At 42.5% G+C, this 12,776-nt stretch overlaps 1 protein-coding gene across 2 annotated transcripts in view; it reads right to left on the reverse strand.

Moving 5' to 3' along the window:
- Oseg4 (intraflagellar transport protein Oseg4) overlaps positions 1 to 12,729 on the reverse strand; it is a 74,762-nt gene extending 62,033 nt beyond the window's left edge. For both annotated transcript variants that reach the window (XM_065440236.2, XM_065440234.2), the window contains exons 1-7: positions 12,575 to 12,729; positions 11,851 to 11,962; positions 11,023 to 11,097; positions 9,593 to 9,685; positions 9,409 to 9,510; positions 6,483 to 6,562; positions 3,472 to 3,552 (exon numbers count right to left, since the gene is read on the reverse strand). In XM_065440236.2, coding sequence (XP_065296308.2) covers positions 3,472 to 3,552; positions 6,483 to 6,562; positions 9,409 to 9,510; positions 9,593 to 9,685; positions 11,023 to 11,097; positions 11,851 to 11,962; positions 12,575 to 12,598 — 567 coding nt within the window. In that variant the 5' untranslated portion in view covers positions 12,599 to 12,729. The remainder of the gene's footprint in view (positions 1 to 3,471; positions 3,553 to 6,482; positions 6,563 to 9,408; positions 9,511 to 9,592; positions 9,686 to 11,022; positions 11,098 to 11,850; positions 11,963 to 12,574) is intronic.
- Positions 12,730 to 12,776: the final 47 nt, after the last annotated feature.

Genomic DNA, 12,776 nt, shown 5'->3' on the forward strand with positions numbered 1-12,776 from the left:
AAAAAGCAGACGCCCGGGACCCTTGAGAAACCTTTCTTTTCTTTTTGTGATAGAAGCCATCAAGACTTTCAGCCCACTTTTCAGAGTAATGGTCTCGGCATGGCTAACTGCAATCTTTGTTTTCAGTTTGGACTTTCTGACACATCTTTCAGACGTCAATCACTGCACATACTGGGCAGACAAGTTCTTCCATGATTGTTGTTGGCATCCAAAGCACTATTCCAAGCTCCTTCCTCCCCCACAACCTTAGCAGGCATGTCACCAGTGAGCAGCACCAAAATAATTTGTATCGATTGCATTATAATCGTCTGGGTGCCGATGCAGACTTCTAGCTGCGCCCAAGTAAAGCCATGGCACACTTTATATACACTCCCTGCTTTCCCAAGATAATCCACAAACAAGAAATATCCATATACTGGTTGTACTATCTGTACAGTAGTTCAGCAAAGTAATACTGTATGGCATGGTTTGTGTTTACATAACAGATCGTGTGACAAAGCTTATCGGTCGGTGTAGCTCCCATCTCTTGTTTTCTGACATGGTACACTGGCACAAACGGCCTGCAGATTTTTTAATGATGCAGAAGCTCAAGAACCTATTCTTAACCGTGATTCAGAGGACATCAATATTGGTAACGAGGTGTCTTCATAAAATAAAGATTCAAAATGTTCTTACTACGGCACTAACTATCCTAAATAAAATCATTAATAAGCATGCCATAACTTTTGTTTGAATTTTGATATTAAATACTTTATCAAATGTTCCGCAATGTATCACCAATAAATAGCATTTGAATCTAAAGCTTGCTAATGTGCTACTCAGACAAATTAAACTTGCAATAAGTTAATCCCCAGTGGCAGCTTGGTAATAGCACATCTCTCATCACTGCACTTGATAATAAACACAAGATAAAATTAAAAGAGCAAGTTTTTCTTCTTTCTGGTCGAGATCATGGCTTTGGTGTGCTCCGGATAACTGAAAGCATAGCTTCCAAACAACAGTCTAACTTGCTTGTGTAAAGCAAGAGTGGTAAAAAAATAAAATCAGTATATTTAGATAACTTGAAACTACAGTCGAACCCACTTATAACATTATTCAAGTGCCACGAAAATTCCATTGTTATAACCAACAATTGTTACAACCGGGCTGCATGAAAAAATCAAGATAAGGGGATGGCTGAGCTGATGTGAGAAAACTATAATGGCGGGGAGGCCAGTTCACCTCCCCAGCACCTTCTGCCATCCGGCTTCTGATTGTGTTCACTCGTTTAACTGCTTCCTGGGCGCTCCGATAGCATGTAACAAGCCGCAGCTGTCGGCATTAAAGAATGGCACTGCTATAAAAACAGCAAAGAGGGATCACGGGCAGCAAGAGATATGCAAGCACCGCCGAGGCATCGCTTCGGTGGCCCTAAAAGGGGCTTTTTAAATATTGTGAGAAGCCTGCCACGGCAGCCTGTCAGCTTGAGAAATCCAGAACAAACGCTGAGGCGAGATCGCCACAAGCATCTCGTCACGTACTTCTCACTGGCTTGCACAGAAAACCCTCTGTTCGTCAGCCTTGCATGATTGCCGACATCCTTCTCCAAGGCATCCGGGTGCTCCACGTAGTGCAGCGGGAGGTTCCTCGCGAAAATGAAGCCCCAGAGGGACTGGATCATCTGCCGGGCCTCCTGTGAGGTCAACATTGAGGCCGCCTTCCCTACCGCCTCACCGTTGCCATCACTATCCGATGCAAGCACATTCGCGACAATCACCTCATCAGTAAGAAGCACTTTGTTTCCAAATCTAAAGCAGTGCGATTTCTTTTTGCTGGCAACGTCGTGCGTTTACGATGGCAAGCGGGCGGTTCAGCCATCTTCTGTTTTAGCGTTGAGTCAAACAAGGTTGAGAAACCACATGGTCAGGAACGATTTCGACGCAACCAACAAAGAGAAACACGAGTGATTAAGCTGTTTACAGAACTTCACTGAATGAGGAACCAACAAGCAACATGCAAGCAATCTAAGAGCAGCGCAGTTGGTGCGGTCATTTCGTGTTTTGGAGAATGGCGCGGCGTAGAGCTATGGGCGCAGCCCATTCGGGTTCGAAAGGGTGGAAGGGCGATGGGAGAGAGGCGTGCGGAGAAGGCTGGAAAATGAGCACCCGGCAGCTGTTGGGGAAGCAGGCCATCATACAGCAGCTAGAATTTCTTGTTTTCTTTTTTCTTTTCAAGGATTTCGCATTTCACTACCTTTCGGCACGGACACCCAGCAGCAAGACTATATTGTTATAACTGATAATGCGGCATTGGGGCATTGTAGTAAGAGCGTTATTTCACCACGGAAAACATACAAAAGTTGATGGTGCAACAGCTTCTCATTAATAGAACCGATATATTGTTAAAACCGGTATCATTATAAGTGGGTTTGACTGAATTACATACATATTGTAATGAGGTACACAAAAAAGTCTTCCTTTCCACCATGAAAAATATTACCATAACATTATCATCAGTCTTATCTAGGCAGCTCTGTTTAGCCCTCCCTCTGATTTTCTCACTTGATAAATTGCAGTAACAACAAAATGCAAGTTGGGAAGCCCAGTCTTACCCCCATATTCAGAAATGCATCTCAAATTAAGGCCCACGCTTTACTTGATATAAATGACGCCTCGTGTGAACGTGCCCCAACACGCTCATAGCATTTCCTTTGGTGCGTTCACGACAGGCATCATTTAAATCATGTGAAGCATGGGCTTCAAGTTAAGATGAATTTCTGAATACGAGGGTTAAAGCACAAGGCACTACTGCCTTCTCGACACCATAATACTTGTGCCACCTCCCTTTGAGTGCAAATACATTATTAGTACTCGTGTAACATAGCAAGCTTAAAAACATTCCCATTACACTATTTGATTCTAAAACCCTACCAGTAAGAGGAGCTGAAGAAAGAGTGAAATCTTGCTCGAACACAACTCTAATTTGTAAATTGCTAGGACATTAGGGAGCAATGTGTAACTACCATATCTGCACTACACCTGCGTACTTTCACTATTTCTGTGCAACATCACACATGCCGAACATGTTCACCTGCTTTTATCAGGAAACAGTAACACAGCCCAACAGTGATTACTAGTAATCTCCATGCAATTTTGAACAAAAAGAATGCAAGTACCTTCACTTTCTAGCAAGATGTAACACCTGAATTAGCTCAACTAATGCCAACAGAGCACATCATAGTGACACACTTCTTTTTTTTTTCAGACTCACTTTGCATCACCTTTGAATGAGCCTTTTGAATGAACTGGCAATAGCTGCAGCCTGTACTACACTGCACAAAATGTAGCGTGGACTGCAGTATTTTCAGTGCTTCAAACCCCCTTGATACGCTCCCACAATTGTGATGCATCTCTGGTTACTTGGCTGCTAGAGCCTTGACGTGACCTGTGCTTCAAGACCAGATATACATAGCTGTCCATGAAATATACTTGCCACAGGATTGCCGCCTTGTTCGTAAACATGAACTTCGCCATTCTGCATTCCAAACAACAAGAACTTCCCATCGGGAGACCACTAGAGGAAAGAAAAATGGTGCATAACAGTGTATGTTACATAAACAAGAACAACAATATTTAAATGTCTGCAACAGTATTAACTATTGTCTAGAGGAGAGGCAACAACATGATGAGGTTTTTTTTTTACATAAAGTCAACAAACGCACCATTCATGTTAACTGTATACCCTGGTCGTGCATGCAGCTTTCTATCGTATCTATGCAAAGCGGAGCATTGATGACAGATGCTTTACAGTTACTGAACTTCAGCATAACTTTAATCAATCAAATCAATTCTATTTTCCAGTATATATGCTGGATGGTCATTTTGGGCTAAGAGTCACATAGGTAGCTTGACGTGTCCTAAAAGAAATTACAAGGCAAAAGCAATCAGTGAGTGCACAATTCACAACAGTAGAGTATAACAATAACTAAAAGCAAATGAATGCTGGAATACATGAAAATGTGAAATGCAGATAAAAAACAAACAAGAAAAATAACACATTTTAGCATTGTTCTTTTTCAGAGAGAATGTGATGACGTAAAAACAAACTTATAATAGTTGGAACACTAGTCAAAGCAGAGAATCATAAAACTAGGTTCAATATTATATACATCTTCACAAAAACAGGAAAGGAACATTAGCGATAAGTAAAGTTCTTGTTGGTTTTGTTGCTGTTTACTAAAGAATGTAGTTGCTGCCAAAAAAGACCAAACAAGTAGAGACGAAAGATGAAACACTACCAGTGTAGCTGTTTTTGTTTCTCTGTGCATTCTTTTTTTCAGCAGTAATTAAAATGTCCTTTAGGTTACTGAACGCAAGGTTTTTATTTTTCAGTAAATTCAAGAACCAGTGAAGCCATGGAAAAGAGTACAACTGAAGCTTTACTGCCACAATTAAGCACGAAGGATGCTTCCGATAAGACATGCTTGACTTTACTACCCTCATGCCTATCTCAGCATATAAAAGAACTGCACTCCCAATGTAAAATAAGGTACACAGCCTACATGCCATACATTATATGTTTATGTGTGAGGTCCAGGGGTGCCTCTCTTGACCTGCTCCAGGGATGAGGTGATGTAATGACTCTGTTGCAATACTTTTCATTTTTGCAACTGTTCAGTGATCAGAGAAGTGCTAGGCCTATGTTATCACCTGAATCGGGCGTCTGTGAGGAGTAGATAAGAACAGCGTCATGTGGGACAGCATCAGGCTGACAAGTAAATGCAAGTTCGCTGTTCTTTCATTTCTGATTAGCTGTTCTTGAACGGCTCTATTTAAGACAGCGGGAAACATTACAGGTAGATGGTATGGCGGTAACATGTGCTTGTGCAGGTGCTGATGAACCGTGGAGGGTGGAAAATTTATGGGAGCTTAGCCTCCGTTAATAAAAGGCACCTCTGTAGGTGCCATTTCTAACAATACCTTGATTTGGGTGAGTTTGTTCACCTTGACAGTTTTCATAAAAAGGTGCTAAAGACAAAGATGAAGGAACACATACGACAGGACTGACGAATGTATTCGTAAAAAGAAGTGACGTTTCTTTCGAGATATCTAGGCACTTGAACTGATTGACCACACAATAGTACGTATGATCTGATTCATATCAATCTTCGTGTGTATGATGATGAGTGCATGATGTACCTGATGCACAGAGCATAAATACATAGACATTTGTAATAAATGTTAGTTGGAAGTAGCACCAGTTTTGTCACATGTGTTCCTTCATCTTCGTCTTCGTCCTTAGCCGTTCTTTTATGAAAACTGCCATTTCTACATTTATTTTACCTTAAAGGGGCCCTGAACCACCCGTCGAGCTAGGTGAAAAAACACATTACGCGGATGGCATATGCTGCTGTGAAAATCTCAGCCAAATTTCCCACTCTTGCACAGCGCATAGGGCCTACAAGAAAGCACGAAGTCACCTTTTCCTCAAACATGCTCTCTTCAACAAAATCCTTCTCCTCTCCTTTTTTGGGGCTGCTGGCGGCTGCCATATTTCTTCGTATAGCAGATTCCCCTTAGCATGAGCCAGCTATTGTCTGCTCACGTCTGCTACGTCCGCCCACATAGTAATGAAACCTTGACCACACTGCTTATCGGTGTCGTAGCCATCTGCTCTCGCTGATTTAGGTTAGCCTGGAACACTCAACTAACCTGGAACTACACGACGCTTAAGCCAAGAACACACGCTAGTGGTTCTTTGTAGAACCACTGGCGCGGTGGCTTCGGGTGGGCACTCACTCCTAGCCACTTCTGGCTAGACGTGCTTTGTATTGAGCGCTACAATTCATGCTTACTATTCATGCAGGACCAAGCTGGTCCACGGCTCATAGCACGGCCAGAGTGGAGCATGCAAGTACGCACTGCACCCTTGCTCTGCATTTACAGTTGCGCATAGCTTCATAGCGTAAACAGCGCACCTGCCGCAGAGTGCCATGACGAGCCCGCTTTATCATAATGCCTTAAGCAGGGTATCACCATTCTACTGAAACCGGTTCCCCTTTGCTCCTTTGGAAAGGAGGATGTTGAGGGCGAATGGGAAAGGTAAATACCGCACTAAAGTATTTGCGCTCTACTGTTCTTTTTTGAAAAATTCTTTCAAGAATATATTCCTGGGAATCAATCATACCCATTCGAAGGCGTTTTTGAGGCTTCAAAGAAATGTGGTTCAGGGCCCCTTTAAGTGCCTGTGACCAACCTTATTTTCATGAAAAAGTAGGGTGGATGCTTGATGCCAAAGGGTTATAAAAGTTGAAAGTATCAGTCAGGTTTCAGTCAGTCTTGAGAAAGGCTGGGCTCTCACCAAGGCAGTGACATAGTAAGTTTTTCAAGAAAAGCATAAACTATGTGTGCGTGCATGCATGTGTGTACACACAAAGCCAATTTGACGCAAATTTGCATGCAATAGTTTATATAGTAGGTATTCCAAAACGATTTTGAACTCACTTCCACTAAATGCAGATGCAAATTCTTCAGTTCCTTGCCCCATATACGGTTCCCATCCACTGAGCCAACAATCACAGCACCTAGGTGATGGGGGAGAAAAAGAAAAAGTACGCTAGTTAAAAATGGAAGGTGTACATCACCTTGAGTTGCCATGTGTAGGGAGGGATGGAAACTGAGAATATGCCGAATCAAAGTGGAGTATAATTTTATAATATTTGAAGCCGTGCATAGCTTCGTATCTGTGGTGCACTGTTCATGGCATTTCCCTCCGACTAAGCCGACCCACACGAAAGTTTCAGCTACAGCACATTTTTTTTCTACTGATAACAGATGTCAGAAATGACACAGTTTTCATCATACTAGTATGTGTTTCAGGAATTTCGCCAGAAAACCAGTCAACTGAGCTTCTGTGCTAGAGGACAAATACACTATATTTACAAAAATGTAAGATGGCCTTGAATTTTAAACTAACATATCCAGATATCAGGTTGTTTTTAGAATTTTTTAGAAGCTTCCCTTAAGTTTCATCTGCTTGTTCCCACGTATTGCAGTTGTGCATGCAGACACCAAAACGAAGGCATTTTATACCGTGTTCCAGCGCGCAATTATGCTCTCTGATCCACTTGGGTCTGCCTCAGTATTCGTGTAGCACCGACTTATACCGTTAGTCAGGTGTCCTTGTGCACAGCGTGCAAAATCGTGCACTGCACAAAACAAGACAATCATAACAGCTCGCACGCAACATAGTCAGTGGAAGTGCGCCGCAAAAAATCGAGGAGAAAATAAAATGAAGGTGGGGCCTGTGATGTGTGCGTCACGCAATCCTCGAGGTTCAGTAGGGGAGAACGCAGGGAGGGAAGAAATTCTACTTGCGAAGGCTAGACGGGGTAAATGGAGAGAGTATCTCGCTTGGCAGGGAAACTCACCTCCTGAAATCATGGGTTTGCGGCACTGAAATATTTCTATCTCAGCACTTAATGAGCCAATTTGAAAAATTTTTGTGGCAGAGTGCTCTCAAGAGAACACGTAACAACTTCCAGCATATAACCAAAATTTGCTATGTGGCCTGGCCCTTTAACTTCAAACACCATGTCAAAGGTGACAACAAATGGTAGCAACTATGCTTTCAAATCTTCATAGGTGAATCACAGCACTGCATCCTGAAGCCTAGGCCGACTTTATACTTGAACATCTTGTACAAAAAAATTTGGAGGGCGCATAAGCTTCACCTTTAAGAGCGGAATGTGATAGCATTAAAAGATTCCCAACTGCTTCTCATGCTTCCCAGCAACTGCAGCTTATGTAATCATAATGTTTACTGGAAAACGCTGCTGGTGAAGGCTATACACTAAGTTGAGCTTTCTGGTAGAAACATGGCCTCTTGCGTGGGCCAATCCCGGATGCGTTTTTACAATTGCTAGTAGGTACAGCGGGGCGTGGCACTTTTCACTGTGCTCGACATTTCTGCACAGGTGCGAGTAAGAGCAGGTGCGTGAGAGAAAATCTGGGTGTGCGTTGTATGCGGTTGTCCCCTAGACATGCCGGCATTGCGGAGTGCGGTCCAGTTTGTTGACGCTCCACCACTGGCTGCCTGCATGATGAGGCAGTGGGCCTGGATGCCCCATTTGGTGATTGCTGTGTCTGAAGGGGCAAGGTTCTGACTGGTGTTGTATAAGTCGCGGGTCGGTTTTTTAGTAACGACGATAGACTGCGTTTTTTACAAGCACTGCTCCAGGAGGGCACATGTAACCGGCAAACGGAGGCCTCAAGAGAGCACCTGAGCTTATATTAAAGCAGGCAATGCAGGATCTCTGGGGCATCCAAGCTGTAGTGGGGGGATCAAAGCTGGAAGCAGGGCGGCCCGTGGGTTGGGGTCATGGAGGCCGAAGCGTGCCAGGGGGTGCTCACATAAAAAATTGCCGGTCCGCGATAGTGGACAGCCGCTCTTATACTCCCCTGGCATGCACAGGCCTCTGCGAGCCCCAACCCACGGACAGGTCTGGGTTCTAGCTTTGATGTCCCTGTTACCGGTTTGGTGTCCTGGAGGCGCCGCCAATAATGTGAAATAATGACACATTGTTTAAATTAGTGAAAAACACAATTGAATAATGCGAACTTGCGATGCTAAGTTCAGCACTACTGCGCCCCGCGACTACTGCGGGCATGCCTAGGGACAAGCGCATACAACGCACGCTAAGAAACTCCTCGATAGTGCCTAGGCAGAGTCGTATATTCAAGGAGCAAAAGTCTCCACATTTACTCTCTCGCACTCGCTCCCAAACTCTCGCACAAACTCCCATTGTCTTTGCAAGTGCCACACCCCGCTCTACCTACTAGCAATTGGAAATACGCATCCCAGAGGTAGTGCACAGTTGCGCCAAAAAAATTATGTCATTTGCAGGTTACTGTTATCGTTTTGCACTCTCAATATTTCAGTCTGAAAAGATTTAACATAAGAGGCATGTGCTGTCAGTGCTTTGTTTCATACATTTTTTTGTGGGCTGTCATTCTCAAAATTCCGAGGAATAACTTTGTCAAGAATGTAAGACAAGGTATGAGCAACTTTAGTGATAGAATAGTGTGGAAATATATAACACGCATATACAACATGTCATATAGCAAGGCGTGGCATATACATATACGTAAATATATTTAGGAATATTTTGCTCATGGGGACGCCAGCGCCGGACGCCAACATCGACACCGGATTTTCTGCGACACAGGGCCCTTAACGTTATCACATAAAAAAAATTTTCCTTTAGTTAAATAAATGTGGTATCTATCTGCAAAAATAAGTAGCAGCTCATCTCTGACAGCACGAGCAATAAACCACATTTTTGCAGACATATGTGTGCTGTCTGCATGCAAGATATGAGCTGCACACAAAATCTTTTAGCCAAAAATTTAGTAGAGTGAACAGCATTACCATCATCATAGACAATGCAGATCTTCTGACCATCAGCATTCCACGCCATGCCCCGAACAAGTGACTTGTTTCTGTTGTTGATCATTTCTTCATACCATGATCCTGGGAGCCAGAAAAAATTTTATATAAATGTGATGGCCATGCATTTCTGAAGTAAAATATTCCTAATATAACAAAGTCATACCTTTATAGAGCATCCATACTATGATGAGCCCATTCTGATCACTAGATGTTAGCTTCTGAAACTGCGAGTTCCAAGCAACAACCTGCACCACTCCTGAAATTTAATGTATAGCCATTACTCATCCATTATTACATGATCTTAAGGAACACCAAAGGCAGACATTCACTTCAGTTTGATTGACTGATTAAGTGTCCAGAAATTTCCAAGCATTGCTTTTTCTGCACAGTTCAGTGGTTTATTTGGCCATGAAGAAATAATTGCAACTGAAGGCTGCCTTTTCTTCACAGTGTTTAAACTATCTATGAATGCAGGAACATGTACATTGTCTATGTTAACATGATAGATGTGAGGGTGAAGCCCTCACGAAGTATTATGCCTCCCTCAGGCCACCCACAAGCTTTCAGACTGTGGTCATGGCGACCGGTTCTTAAACCATGCTGACAACCTCAGAGGCCACACTTCACTTGCATAAGAGGATGCACTAGGAGGGAGCTAAAGTTGTTGATGAGAGGAGCAGCTGAAAAGCCATGCCAACAAAGTAGCAATAAAACAAAAGAACACAGCTATAAACTGCACTGCAGGTTTTAAGAAATGGTGATCATCGAAAGGTCCTTGTGATGAATGTTGTTGACGCAACCGACAATGAAACAGTTCACACCTTCGAGGTTAGAGCTAAGTGGAAGGTGAGAACACTCCCAAGAGCTGACACCACTCATGTTGTATGTGGGAATGATCAGCAGAAAAAGAGGAAATTAAATTTACAGACCACACTTGGTGCTACCAGTGCGAGTTCCTCTGCCAGAAAATATTTACTTTACCTTATTTATCTATATTAACCTTAAAGGTCCCAAGGTGTTGCATCTAATAAAATATCAATGAAATTTGAGAAAAGTGGCCAAGTGTCAGTCTTTTAAATGTTTGTGTTTTCAAGTGCAATGTTTTTGATCATTCTTGTCAATCGTTGAATAGCACTCCTGACATAGTTGCCAGAGGTACACACCAGGGGGAGTTAGCTGCATATTTCTGAAACGGTGATGTCGCTTACTTATGAAAGATCTGTTGGCAACAATTACACATCTGTTAATTTCATTGTACTAATTTATTGTTTTAGCTTGACATAATCTTTTCCTAAGATGAATCCTTAGAAAGCATGCCAGACTTGTGAAGAGACAATGAATGCTTCATGTAGATTACAAATTTGCTGCATATTCATAAAAAGACATTCCTGACATAAGCCACAATTGCTTTACTGCTTTGAAGCAGTTCTACCACACTAAACAAAGATAACAGTTGGTTACTTTTCAGCTTAAATTTGCTAAGTGATGAATGTGCACAAGTGTTCACAATGTACAAGTATGTTTGTTCATACATTAAAAATGAGAAAAAAAAGAACAGCAAGACAAGTGCAAATATATATTTTTTTAACTTACCACTATGTCCTTCTAGTGTCTGGTTCATAGACAGGTTGCTCGGAGCTGCGAGGCCCCTGACTTTTCCGTCTTTTTCTGAATGTTAGGACGTGCATAGCAACAAATCACTCAAACAAGCACAAGTCACATGTACAAAACAATGTTATTATAAAAGTGAAGCATGCCAAAATTTCTATTCCTCAAGTCCTCTAAAAACTTAATAGTACTGTGCGCTAGCTTATGTTTGAAAAGCCTTGTGCGCAAGAAATTAAAACTGTTTCCCAGCAAACCCCAAGGTCTCTTCACCTTGGTAGTTCGTACCATACCACAAAAGATGGGAACTTCCAGCCCTGATACATTTCATTTATTATCTGTTTAAATATAAGCTCTCTTGATACATTGCACCTACTTTATTCTCAAGACAGAAGAATGCTTTCTTTGGTGCATGATGAAACACTGCAAAACTTTGGTAGCAATACGATCACTACAAGCCAATAAGTTCACCTGTACGTATTCTTGTGACTAAGCTGCACAAGATGCCCACCAAATCATGTCTTATTATTTGTCATTAGATTTCAACTTCTACAGTATTACTGCTGAAAATGTTGCAGAGACATTTTAACGCTCGACATGAAGTACCAAATAGGACAATACTACTGCACCCACAAATGATGATGCACTTTAATGTGTTTTATTGTCTTTAAAGCCTGTGAATCAAGCGTGCCTACCGCAAAGCACTGGTTGAGACTTGCAACTTTCTGAGCAAACGCGAACACATAAAACCAAATGGACTTTTTTTTTAATTCAAAAGAAGAAAAAAATTAAGAGAAAAAGCAGCTTCTCAGTTACCCGTTTCTAACTTGAGCACCTTTAACAGCCCATTGTCGCCTCCACAAGCTATATAACCATGTTCTCTGTTCCACGCTAAACACTGAATTCTTGTGTTGTTGGGGATGGCAATCTGAAAAACGGAAATAAACAAGGCAACGATCATCATCAATTTTCGACAACACTGACTTGAATTCGCTGCCCAGGCGCTCAGTTCTTACTGAAAGTACGGGCTGTTGTCACGAACTGCGCTAGATATTTTCTCAGTTCACCAGGCATCATATTTTCTGTCAGAAACTACTTGCGACATACAATTAAATTGGTTACATCGAAACACTAGAATGAAGAGCGTATGGTGCGCGCCTGAGAACGATTACCGCAGAGAAACTTGGAACATTTTTTGCTACTTCGCGTTGGCGCGTCGAACTTGACCCGCCAGAATCCTTCGAAACTTCATTAACAGAGCTAGCTGCCCACAACTTGACTTTGCTGTTTGAGTTAACAGAGTTAACAGAGTTTTGCAAGTTCAAGTGTGTGCTCAAACGACACGTTTGAAACTGGGCACAGCTCGGATCGCGTTCAGCGCAGATCGCAGCAAGTCTCCGCGTAATTCTTCTGAAAGCACAGCAACTCGGTTTCTATTGTAGTACGTGCATACGCTCGCGCAAGCTTCTGTCAAAAGGTGTCATTCACCTGAGCGTGAACTTCGACCGTGGGAAAAAAAAAGTTGTTCACGCTGGCTCACCTTCTTGCTCAAGTAAATGAACATGATGACCGCCTTGTGCAGCGCTGAGGGTATAGTTTTCAGTGGGATCGGGCGAAAGTAGTCATTAAACCAGCCGATCACCGATCAAAGCAGCACATCACAACAGAAAGAAGCACAAACAGCTGCCATGACGACGCTACACGCTACCCTCAAACGTAAAAAATTTTAATAAAACTAAAAA

Source organism: Dermacentor albipictus, chromosome 3 (genome assembly GCF_038994185.2).
Source record: "Dermacentor albipictus isolate Rhodes 1998 colony chromosome 3, USDA_Dalb.pri_finalv2, whole genome shotgun sequence".
Taxonomy (NCBI): Eukaryota; Metazoa; Arthropoda; class Arachnida; order Ixodida; family Ixodidae; genus Dermacentor; species Dermacentor albipictus.